The following is a 12,418-nucleotide window of genomic DNA, read 5'->3' as shown; positions in this document are numbered from 1 at the left end:
CCCCCTCTTCATCAGGAGCAGTAGCGGTCCTGACTGACTGACTGACTGCCTGAGTGACTGAGTGCCTATTATCCCGTGTTGGCGTTGGGCGTAGAGAGCTTGTGCCCAGTCGCCCGTGTTGGGCATAGAGAGCTCGTGCCCGTTCTCTCGTGTTGGGCGTAGAGAGGTCTTGCGCTGGCTCAGGCGTCGGGGCTGTGGGCTCCGCCCGGCAGGATGGCCACCATGCCCTTCGTCAGCGAGGGCAAGTGTGTGAGCGTGGAGTGGGACTTCCTGCAGGGCCTGCTGTCCAAACCTCCCACGCTGCCCTGGTGAGACACACACACACACACACACGCACACGCACACGCACACACGCACACGCGCACACGCACACGCACACGCACACGCACACGCACACGCACACGCACACGCACACGCACACGCACACGCACACACACACACACACACACACACACACACACACACACACACACACACACACACACACACACACACTGCACACAATGTGTAGATTGTCCATTGTAGTAAGCAGGAGCTGAGCAGGCTGTGAGTATGAGTGTGTGTCCATCTCTGAGTAGTATGAGTGTGTGTCAGGGGCGACAGTGGTACAGGAGGTAGAGAACTCATTTAGTTATCAGAAGGTTGCTAGTTCGATTCCCTGTCGAAGTGTCCTTGAGCAAGACACTGAACCCCTTATTGCTCCTGATGTGCAGTGTGCCATCAGGGTAAATGTAAAATGTGTAGACATCCTTGTAAGTCGCTTTGGATAAAAGCGTCTGCTAAATGAATAAATGTAAATGTAAATTTAAATGTAAATGTAAATGTCCATCTCTGGGTGTGAGAAGGAGCGTGTGTCCATCTCTGAGTGTGAGAAGGAGCGTGTGTCCATCTCTGAGTGTGAGTATGAGTGTGTGTCCATCTCTGAGTGTGAGTATGAGTGTGTGTCGATCTCTGGGTGTGAGAAGGAGTGTGTGTCCATCTCTGAGTGTGAGTATGAGTGTGTGTCCATCTCTGAGTGTGAGTATGAGTGTGTGTGAGTATGAGTGTGTGTCCATCTGTGGGTGTAAATAGGAGTGTGTGTACCAGCTCTGGGTGTGAGTATGAGTGTGTCTTCATCTGTGGGTGTAAATAGGAGTTTGTGTCCAGCTCAGGATGTTAATATGAGTGTGTGTTAATCTCTGAGTGTTAAATGAGTGTGTGTTCATCTCTGAGTGTGAGTAAGAGTGTGTGTTCATCTCTGAGTGTGAGTAAGAGTGTGTGTTCTCTGTGGGTGTGTGTGTGGAGAACAAAAAATGATCAATGACACTGACTGAGCCCCTGGGTCCCTTGGCTCCTATAATGAGATGTTAGAAGGGCCCCTTCTTTAGCCTCTCTCTCTCTCTTTCGCTCTCTCTCCCTCTCTCTTTATTTCTCTCTATCCATCTTTCTCTCTTTCTCTCTATCCATCGCTCTCTCTCTCCCTCTTTCTCTATCCATCTCTCTGTCTCCTTCTCTCTTTATCTTTCTCTCTAGCTCTCTCTCCCTCTCTCTCTATCTCTTTCTCTCTTCCCACATCTCTCTATCTTTCTCACTTTCTTTCTCTCTAACCATCTTTCTCTGAAATCCAAAGTTAAACAAGCTTTACTGGTCAATGTTAACTAACGCATGCACACTCCAAAAAGGATGTGCACAATCACTGATACCTACACCTGGTACCTGTGCACAAGAACATACTATATATGTGAACTCATACATACACACACACACACACACACACATAGACAAACACACACACACACCAAACACACACACACTCACTCACACACGCACTGATTTCTACAGATATGCACAAGAACATACTTTATATGTTAACTCATACACACACACATAGACAAAGACACACACACACACGCACAGAGAAAGAGAGAGACACACACCCATCCCTCACTGATACCTGTGCATAAGAACATTCTACATATCTGCACTCATACATACACACATACCGGGCGCGCACAGACACACACACACACACACACACACACACACACATGCACACTCACACATAGACACACCCTTGTATGCACTGATGTGGGAGCTCCTATGCACTGGCATGGACTGTTTTTCCTACACACACATGCACAGGAAATCTCTGTTTAGTTTGAAGGGAAATAGATTCTGTAATACAGGCATCCAGGCAATTCCCAGTACCCAGGACTCGCTCGCTCGCTCACACACACACACACACACACACACACACACACACACACACACACACACACACACACAGACATAAACACACACGTCCTTATGCTCACACATACATGCATGCACACATAAGCACACACACTTATGGAAATACACACGCTCTCTCTCTCTCTCTCTCTCTCTCTCTCTCTCACACACACACACACACACACACACACACCTCCCCTCTCCACCATGGGGAATGAGAATCAATGTCACAGTCACACTGCACAGGGGAGACACGCTCCCTCTGCCTTCTACAAGAGACACTAAGTGTTTAGCGGCTGCCGTGACAACATAATTCCACCACTCAGGTCCCATCGAGGAGGAGTCGATACCCAATCAGAGTGAAGCGGCTACCTACCATCCACCCCACCCCCCCCGCCCCCCACCTGCTTTTAATGATACCTCAATCAGAGGTGCGGCAGTCATACACACTGGGATGTAAACACAAACACACACACACACACACATATGCACATGCAGGTGTTCATATACACACTCTCAAATACACTTACACACACACATCCAGACACACATATAGACTCTTAAGTACACACACACACACACACACACACACACACACACACACACACACACACACACACACACACGCATGCATACAGCCATGGATGGGCACACATACATTACTCCAGGTCGTTCACTCTCCAATATCCTGTCCCTGTTGACCGCTTATCATTGATTTCAGAGTTTTTATATAGGCTTTCACCTCAGTACTGAAGACAATGTCATATTTAATGACAGCCTGTCTCAGCAACAGCAGTGAGACATGTGACAGAGGGACACGCCAGAGGGAAACAGCAGAGTGCCGTTCCTCTCTCAGTCAGTGCCCTCCACACACATACATACATAATGGACCTATATGTTCTACCAGGTTCTAGAGTCACTGCCGTTCACAAACATACATAATGGACCTATATGTTCTACCAGGTTCTAGAGTCACTGCCCTACACAAACATACATAATGGACCTATATGTTCTACCAGGTTCTAGAGACAGTGCCCTACACACACATACATAATGGACCTCTATGTTCTAACAGGTTCTAGAGTCACTGCCGTTCACACACATTCATAATGGACCTATATGATCCACACACATACATAATGGACCTCTTTGATACAGCATGTTCTAGAGACAGGGGGCAAGGATGTGAGAAAACTGCCCCCCCCCCCCCCCCCCCACACACACACACACACCCCCGACCATATCACATGGACCATATCACATGGATCTCCTCACCTCTACTCAAACAATAAAGTTGCTGCAATACATGAGAGCAAGCGAGATCACAAGATCACAGCTGGTCCTCACCATCTGCTCTGTGAGAGAGAAAAAGGACAGGGAACAATTGGTGAGGTGGAGTGAGATTATGTCACTGCACCTTGCCCTAGTGGTGAGGTTGAGGGAGATGATGTCACTGCACCTTGCCCTAGTGGTGAGGTTGAGGGAGATGATGTCACTGCACCTTGCCCTAGTGGTGAGGTTGAGTGAGATGATGTCACTGCACCTTGCCCTAGTGGTGAGGTTGAGGGAGATGATGTCACTGCACCTTGCCCTAGTGGTGAGGTTGAGGGAGATGATGTCACTGCACCTTGCCCTAGTGGTGAGGTGGAGTGAGATGATGTCACTGCACCTTGCCCTAGTGGTGAGGTTGAGTGAGATGATGTCACTGCACCTTGCCCTAGTGGTGAGGTTGAGTGAGATGATGTCACTGCACCTTGCCCTAGTGGTGAGGTTGAGTGAGATGATGTCACTGCACCTTGCCCTAGTGGTGAGGTTGAGTGAGATGATGTCACTGCACCTTGCCCTAGTGGTGAGGTTGAGTGAGATGATGTCACTGCACCTTGCCCTAGTGGTGAGGTTGAGTGAGATGATGTCACTGCACCTTGCCCTAGTGGTGAGGTGGAGTGAGATGATGTCACTGCACCTTGCCCTAGTGGTGAGGTTGAGTGAGATGATGTCACTGCACCTTGCCCTAGTGGTGAGGTGGAGTGAGATGATGTCACTGCACCTTGCCCTAGTGGTGAGGTGGAGTGAGATGATGTCACTGCACCTTGCCCTAGTGGTGAGGTTGAGTGAGATGATGTCACTGCACCTTGCCCTAGTGGTGAGGTTGAGTGAGATGATGTCACTGCACCTTGCCCTAGTGGTGAGGTTGAGTGAGATGATGTCACTGCACCTTGCCCTAGTGGTGAGGTTGAGTGAGATGATGTCACTGCACCTGGCCCTAGTGGTGAGGTTGAGTGAGATGATGTCACTGCACCTGGCCCTAGTGGTGAGGTTGAGTGAGATGATGTCACTGCACCTTGCCCTAGTGGTGAGGTTGAGTGAGATGATGTCACTGCACCTTGCCCTAGTGGTGAGGTTGAGTGAGATGATGTCACTGCACCTTGCCTAGTGGTGAGGTTGAGTGAGATGATGTCACTGCACCTTAACTAGCAGCAGACTTCAGTCCTTATCTAGTCTACAACGCCCACATTAAGATGATGCCCATAAAGACAGTTTTCTAATTATTTCATTTTCCTACCCATTTTTCTCATGTATGTCTTTTTGTCTCCCTTCCTGTCTCTCTATCTCTGTTCTCCCCCCCCCCCCCCCCCCCCCCCCTCCCCACCCCCAAAGCCTGCAAAACCTGCGGAAGGAGAAGTCTCGTAATGCGGCACGCTCTCGCCGGGGGAAGGAGAACTTTGAGTTTTTCGAACTGGCCAAGATGCTTCCGTTGCCGGGCGCCATCACCAGCCAGCTGGACAAGGCGTCGGTGATCCGGCTGACCATCAGCTACCTCCACATGAGGCACTTCGCCAACCAAGGAGACCCGCCCTGGATACCCCTCATGGAGGGAGAGAACCACTGTGCCAAAGGTGCCCCCACACGCCACACACACGCCACACACACGCCAAAGGTGCCCCCCATCACGCACACACGGAACACTCAGTATGAATGCAAGGTAGTGGCATGTTAAAAACGCAGCATCTGATTGGACGGTCTGATTTTGTTACACCAATCAGATGTGTGAATACTGATGTCACAAGTGACTCAGGTGACTGGTGATTATGACTGACCACCAAATGACACTTATAAAGGACACGGCAGCAAAATTGACACACACACACACACACACACACACACATACACACACACAAACACACACACACAGAAATGATAAAGGACACGGCAGCTCTCATCTCCAGCTTTATTACTGGCTGATTCATTCAATGATATAAAGGTTATACACACACAAACACAAACACACACACACACACACATGCACACACACACACACACATACACATGCACATGCACATGCACGCGCATGCACACACATACAAACACAAACAAACGCTCGCACACACACACACACACACAACCACACACACACATACGCACACACACAAACACACACACACAAACGCACACACACGCACACACACAAACACACTCACATACACATGCAAACACAATAACACAAACGCACACAAAGACCACACACACGCTCACACACTCTCACACACACAAACAAATAGATACAAACACACACACACACACACACAAACACACACATACGCACACACAGAGATAACATCTCCACTCAGCTGAGCACATTCCCTTCACACACACACAAACAGAACGAACCAATCATCATGTTTACTGAGCCTCTCGAGCAGGAAACACTGCTCAAGCGCTCCTTCAATGCCGTCTGCCACTGTATACATCCACCCCTGACACGGGCGTCCATCTTTGAGAGGGTCCCTTCATCAGTGTGATATTAGCAGGGAATGGAGGGCGTCTCGGTAGAAGTCAGTGGAGGATGCGGCCAAGACGGCCTGTCGGTGAATACAAATGTGTGATTAATTTAAATTAGTGTGTGTGTGTGTGTGTGTGTATATGTGTGTGTGTGTGTGTGTGTGTGTGTGCAGCACTAAATGAGGGGTTGAAATGGAATAGGCTATTATTGTCTCGCCAGCAGTCTGTGGATTAAGAGGGCAGAGATGGTCTCTCTTCGGAACTGACGGGGAAAATGCAGAGGAGAGGAACACACACACACACACACACACACACACGCACACATACACACACGCACTCATTCACAGGTTAAGGCAGCACACACACAAGTCCGTTAACAGGCACATACAGACTGAGTTATGCACTCACGGATGCACATGTGTTCTCAGATATTCACACACACACACACACACACACACACACACACACACACACAGAAAAGTAATTGAGATCTCGCCACTGGAGTAATCGCACCTCAGTCATGCGGATCTAAGCCCTGTCTCGCTGCAGTAACACATATGGCGGCTCAGTTTAATACATATGGCGGTTCAGTTTAATACATGTGGCGGCTCAGCTTAAAGCACAACCACCCAGTAGCTCATAACAGGAACATCTGCTATGTTATAACAAGACCATCCAGTAGCTTATAACAGGAACACCTAGTAGCTTATAACAGGACCACCCAGGAGCTTATAACAGGACCATCCGGTATGTTATAACAGGGCCATCCGGTATGTTATAACAAGACCATCCAGTAGCTTATAACAGGACCATCCAGTAACTTATAACAGGACCATCCAGTAGCTTTCAATAGGACCATCCAGTAGTTTATAACAGGACCGTCCAGTAACTTATAACAGGACCATCCAGTAGCTTATAACAGGACCATCCAGTAACTAATAACAGGAACATCTGGTGTGTTGTAACAGGAACATCTGGTGTGTTGTAACAGGACTATCCGGTGTGTTATAACAGGACCATCCAGTAGCTTATAACAGGAACATCCAGTAGCTTATAACAGGAACATCTGGTGTGTTGTAACAGGACTATCCGTTGTGTTATAACAGGACTATCCGGTGTGTTATAACAGGACCATCCAGTAGCTTATAACAGGGCCATCTATCAGGAACCAGCAGTAGGAACCCCTGCAATGGAGAATATACAATAACCACTGCCAAGCCACCATACACATGGCCAACTCTGTGGTCACACTCACATCAAGGCCAGGATCATTTCACCTTCCTAAAGGGCTTTTGCATGTGAATTAGGCCACCATACTGGACACACACACACACACACACACACACACACACACACACACACACACACACACACACACACACACACACACACACACACACAGACAAAACACAGGAACTGGACCACCGCTTTGCCTTTGGCCACTCAACTACCAAACTGGCTGGCTGGTGATATTGCACACAAAACCTCAGCTGTATAAATCAGTTCAGAAGCCTGGCCTGCAGGACACTCAGACAGCAGTTTGGCTTTTATCCACTGGGCACTCATCCCCCCCCCACACACACACACGCATGTGTGCATGTGACCGATGCTTTAAGCCAAAGGGACTCACAGATGAGGATTTACCGGTATCTCACCGGCATTTATTTTACCAGTATCTTACTGGTATTTCCTTTACCAGTATCTTTGTAAATGGTTCAAAAAGACCCTTAGTAACTCCAGGTAGAAATACTGGCCAATATTTTTGATGAAGTCTCCCATTGACTTCAATGGGGCGAGTACCTACAGTGTATTTATGTGTGTGTGTGTGTGTGTGTGTGTGTGTGTGTGTGTGTGTGTGTGTGTGTGTGTGTGTGTGTGTGTCATTGTTAGCATTTGCAAGGCATGTTTTAGCTAGTTAGCTTGCTATTTTTAGACAGAAGATGTGTAATGTCACTTACACGACTGGCCTTGTTAGAGTGGCGTCCATATCAACCCCCTCTTTATTATCTGTCAGTCTGCCTATAGTTCTCATTACTGCCCAGAAGCTATCAAAGGACTGCAGATGACGGGAATTACCCATGACCTGTTCTCTCACACTCAAGAAAAAAAAGACAGAGGGATAGAGAGAGATGGAGAGGGAGGGGTAGAGACGAAGGAGAGAAAGAGATATATAGGAGATATGGAAAGAAATGGAAAGAGAGAAGTGCAGAAAGAGGAACAGGAAGAGAAGGAGAGGAAGCTGGATGTGTGAAGTGGAGATGGAGAGAGAGGAACAGAAAGAGAGGGATAGAGAGAGAGAGAAAGAGGAGAGGAGAGAGGGATGTGTGAAGTGGAGATGTAGAGAGAGGATCAGAAAGAAAGGGATAGAGAGAGGGGGGAGCGATGGGGAGGAGTGTGAGTATACAACGAACACAAAAGGAGGGGTAAATTATCTGTGCGATTCGCAATTAAAGAAATTAACTACATAACCAGGAGAGCGTAATTACAAGGGTGGCCTAATTGCTATTATTACTGAAAGGAAACAACTCAGCAACGATTAGACACTTGTACGTGTGTGTGTGTGCGTGCCTCTGTGTGTCTGTTTGTGTGTGTGTGTGTGTGTGTGTGTGTCTGTGTGTGTGAGTGTGCCTGTGTCGGTGTGCGTGTGTATATGTTTCATTGTGTGTGTGGGTTCTGGCAGGTGTACATGTTTGCAGAGGTCACAAGAAACAGTGAACAGTGTGTGTGTGTGTGTGTGTGTGTGTGTGTGTGTGTGTGTGTGTGTGTGTGTGTGTGTGTGTGTGTGTGTGTGTGTGTGTGTGTGTGTGTGTGTGTTAAATGCACAGATAATGCAGTGAGGCATCACACAAGCTTATGTACGAGCCACATGTTTACATTTGAGCTCATCTATACAATCCCTCACAACAATCATCACTACAATTACAATCTCCCCTAGTTCCCATGATGCTTTGCATGGTCAGACAGAGTCTCCCCTAATTATCTAGTGTTTACACATGGAGAAACATGTCAGAATTTTTACAACAAATATATGATCTGTGGTATTTAACTAACACTATGATATATTGTATTTAACTAACAGTATGTAACAGGTTTAAATATATGATCTATTTTATTTAGCTAACAGTTTGATATAGGATCTATTGCATTTTACTAACAGCATGTAACAGCTTTAAATATATGAGCCATTGTATGTAACTAACAGTATGTCACAGGTTTACATTTAAAAACATAACGGCTGTAAACGTGCTAAAGAGCCCATGCCAAAATGAATGTGCTGCACTGGTGTCACACACACACACACACACACACACACACACACACACACACACACACACACACACACACACACACACACACACACACACACACACACACACAGTCTAGAGAGAATCAGGCCTTGTCATAGCAGGGATCTGAGCTCAAAGAGTATCTGTCTTTGGCAACCCTTTAGAAAAAGGTAGCGCTACTCATGTAAGGATTTTATGACACATTAATAAGAAAATGAAAATCATCATGAACATGAAAGGTAATGAAATATTAATAATGCCTCATTATGATCAACCTAGGTCTATATAACTGCTTGTACATAGTAACGACTGTGTAATGACTGTGATGTTATATTAGAAGCCCTCACAGCTTGAAGTATCACAATGCATAAAGCTACTTGCATAGCTTCGTAACGGCACTGATGACATCTTTATCGTATGTGAAATTGGGCTTATATAACAACATTATCCCTACACACTCACACACACACACACACACACTCACACACACACACACACACACACACACACACACACACACACACACACACACACACACTCACATACACACTACAGCTTGTGCTGCAGTTGTGTACAGTTGGGCTAATACAACAACATTATAGCGATTCATGACTGTTATACAGACTGTCACTAAGATACATTATGAATTTTTTATAAAGTTTTACAAATGCGTTTAGAATGCTGTATGGATACAACTATCTATACACACGTATACCATCAACAATACTATACATGAGTTAGTCAACTATACTATACATGTGTAGCCTCAACTATAATATACATGTGTAGGTCAACTATACTATACGCATGTGTAAGTCAACCTAAGACTTCTAACGGCACCATCTGAAGATGAGGTACTTAAACGTTAATACTATTTGTGGTATTTTGAAAGCATCGTCAATTTATAGCACAACCCAGTAATAACAAGTAGAAAGTGCACAGGAAACTGATTTTATATGTTGGAAGTACAAACCCTATGGGTGTGTTATATGCAGACTGTGTGTGACAGTGCTGGCCTTTGGTGTTCCTACAGGTTTCTGGGGGTTGTGTGTGTGTGTGTGTGTGTGTGTGTGTGTGTGTGTGTGTGTGTGTGTGTGTGTGTGTGTGTGTGTGTGTGTGTGTGTGTGTGTGTGTGTGTGTGTGTGTGTCCTAGAAGAGGGATAGACCTGACAGGGTGACACTAGAGGTTTAATCACCCCATTATACACAAAGACCTGACCTCCCCCAACTCCTCTGATCCCCCCCACACACACACTAGTATACACACACACACACACACACACACACACACACACACACACACACACACACACACGCGCGCGCACACACACACACACACACACACACACACAATCAGGGACAAAAATTCCACATTGCATCTCTTAGCCCATTGCCCTCATTTGTCCTTCCTTTCTCTCTTGCTCCATCCATTCCTCTTCAACCCCCCCCCCCCCCCCCTCCTCCTCCTCCTCTCCTCTCTCTCCCTCCTCCTCCTCTCCTCTCTCTCCCTCTTTCCCTCCCTCTTGCCGTGTGAAGGTCATGCAATTGATTTTCCTCTGTCTATTCATTTTTCAAGACTGGCTTTGAAACGTGGGAAGCAGACAAAAGCCACCCTAGCAGACCAGCAGACCAGCCAACCACCACACCCAGCCCCCCCCCCCCCCCCCCACACACACACACTCTAGCATAGCCTAGCCTCCCCCCCTCACTCCCCACCTTAGCCTAGACCCACCCCCCCCCCCCCCCCCCCCCCCCCCCCCCCCCACACACACACACACACACACACACACACAAACACACTCACTTTAGCCTAGCCTCAATCCCCAACCCCCCAGACAGCCCTCCAATAGTCCTCCCCCCTAACGCTGGAAGATGGGGGGTAGAGCGGGGGGCCGGGGGGGTTATGCCTGCTGGAGTCGGGGACACATTCCACCAGTGGAATTGAAGTCATGCATCACACATACACACCACTTGCATGGCAGGAAGAAAGTGCACGAGAGAGAGAGAGAGAAATACAGAGAGAGAGAAAGAGAGATGAAGAGAGAGAGAGGGAGAGAGAGAGAGAGAAATACAGAGAGAGGGAAAGAGAGATGAAGAGAGAGAGAGGGAGAGAGAGAGAGAAATACAGAGAGAGGGAAAGAGAGATGAAGAGAGAGAGAGAGAGAAATACAGAGAGAGAGAGAAATACAGAGAGAGAGAGAAATACAGAGAGAGGGAAAGAGAGATGAAGAGAGAGAGAGAGAGAGAAATACAGAGAGAGAGAGAAATACAGAGAGAGGGAAAGAGAGATGAAGAGAGAGTGATGTGAGGTGTGTGTTCCAACAGGGACCCAGCAATGTGCTGCATTCTATGGAAAATAAATATATTCTCAATTCACTATGACCAGCCATATATAAAATCCAGCAACCATGAAGTATAAAGTATTCATTATGCATCATAGCGACTGACATAAGCCTATTTGAACTCAATGCACCATGAACAAGCAATATGTTGTGCAATTATTGACATTAAGAATTGTGCTGCAATAGATCCCTATTTAAATAACCTGGCCACTTGTTGAGCTATAAGGCGCAGCAAACTGGAAATAACCAAATCAATGTCATTATTTTCACTTATGCAGAAGATAGAAAATACATAAAACTGTATGTATCTTAAGAAAAAAACATTGGAGTATTTAAGATAAGATATTATAGGTAAGATATTTGGTTCTGATGATATGGTGGAGATGTCCTGTGAGAGGCGTCTCATGTACAAGCGGGATTGGAAGTGACGGCTTAATACATCACACCAGGAACACAAGCTTCAGCATCACTGTGTGACTAATTCATTCGTTTTTACTTTCTTTCCCGCCATTTTTATCATTTCTCACTGTAGGCTGTTCTTCTATCTCTCACTCTTTTCTCCCTCATCCCTCATTCTTTCTCCTCTCTCTGATGTTCTCTCTCCATCCCTCATTCTTTCTCCTCTCTCTGATGTTCTCTCTTCATCCCTCATTCTTTCTCCTCTCTCTGATGTTCTCTTTTCATCCCTCATTCTTTCTCCTCTCTCTGATGTTCTCTCTTCATCCCTCATTCTTTCTCCTCTCTCTGATGTTCTCTCTTCATCCCTCATTCTTTCTCCTCTCTCTGACGTTCTCTCTC

The 12,418-nt window shown here is 46.7% G+C and overlaps 1 protein-coding gene across 1 annotated transcript in view; it reads left to right on the top strand.

Moving 5' to 3' along the window:
* Window positions 1-213: 213 nt before the first annotated feature.
* npas1 (neuronal PAS domain protein 1) overlaps window positions 214-12,418 on the top strand; it is a gene marked incomplete at both ends in the record, with an annotated part of 42,960 nt that continues 30,755 nt past the window's right edge. Inside the window, 2 exons of the mRNA XM_080844219.1 lie at window positions 214-308; window positions 4,870-5,108. Coding sequence (XP_080700345.1) covers window positions 214-308; window positions 4,870-5,108 — 334 coding nt within the window. The remainder of the gene's footprint in view (window positions 309-4,869; window positions 5,109-12,418) is intronic.

This window comes from Sprattus sprattus (assembly GCF_963457725.1).
Source record: "Sprattus sprattus genome assembly, chromosome: 9".
Taxonomy (NCBI): Eukaryota; Metazoa; Chordata; class Actinopteri; order Clupeiformes; family Clupeidae; genus Sprattus; species Sprattus sprattus.
Note: the sequence above shows the minus strand (reverse complement) of the source record. Positions and strands in the feature narration are given on the sequence as shown.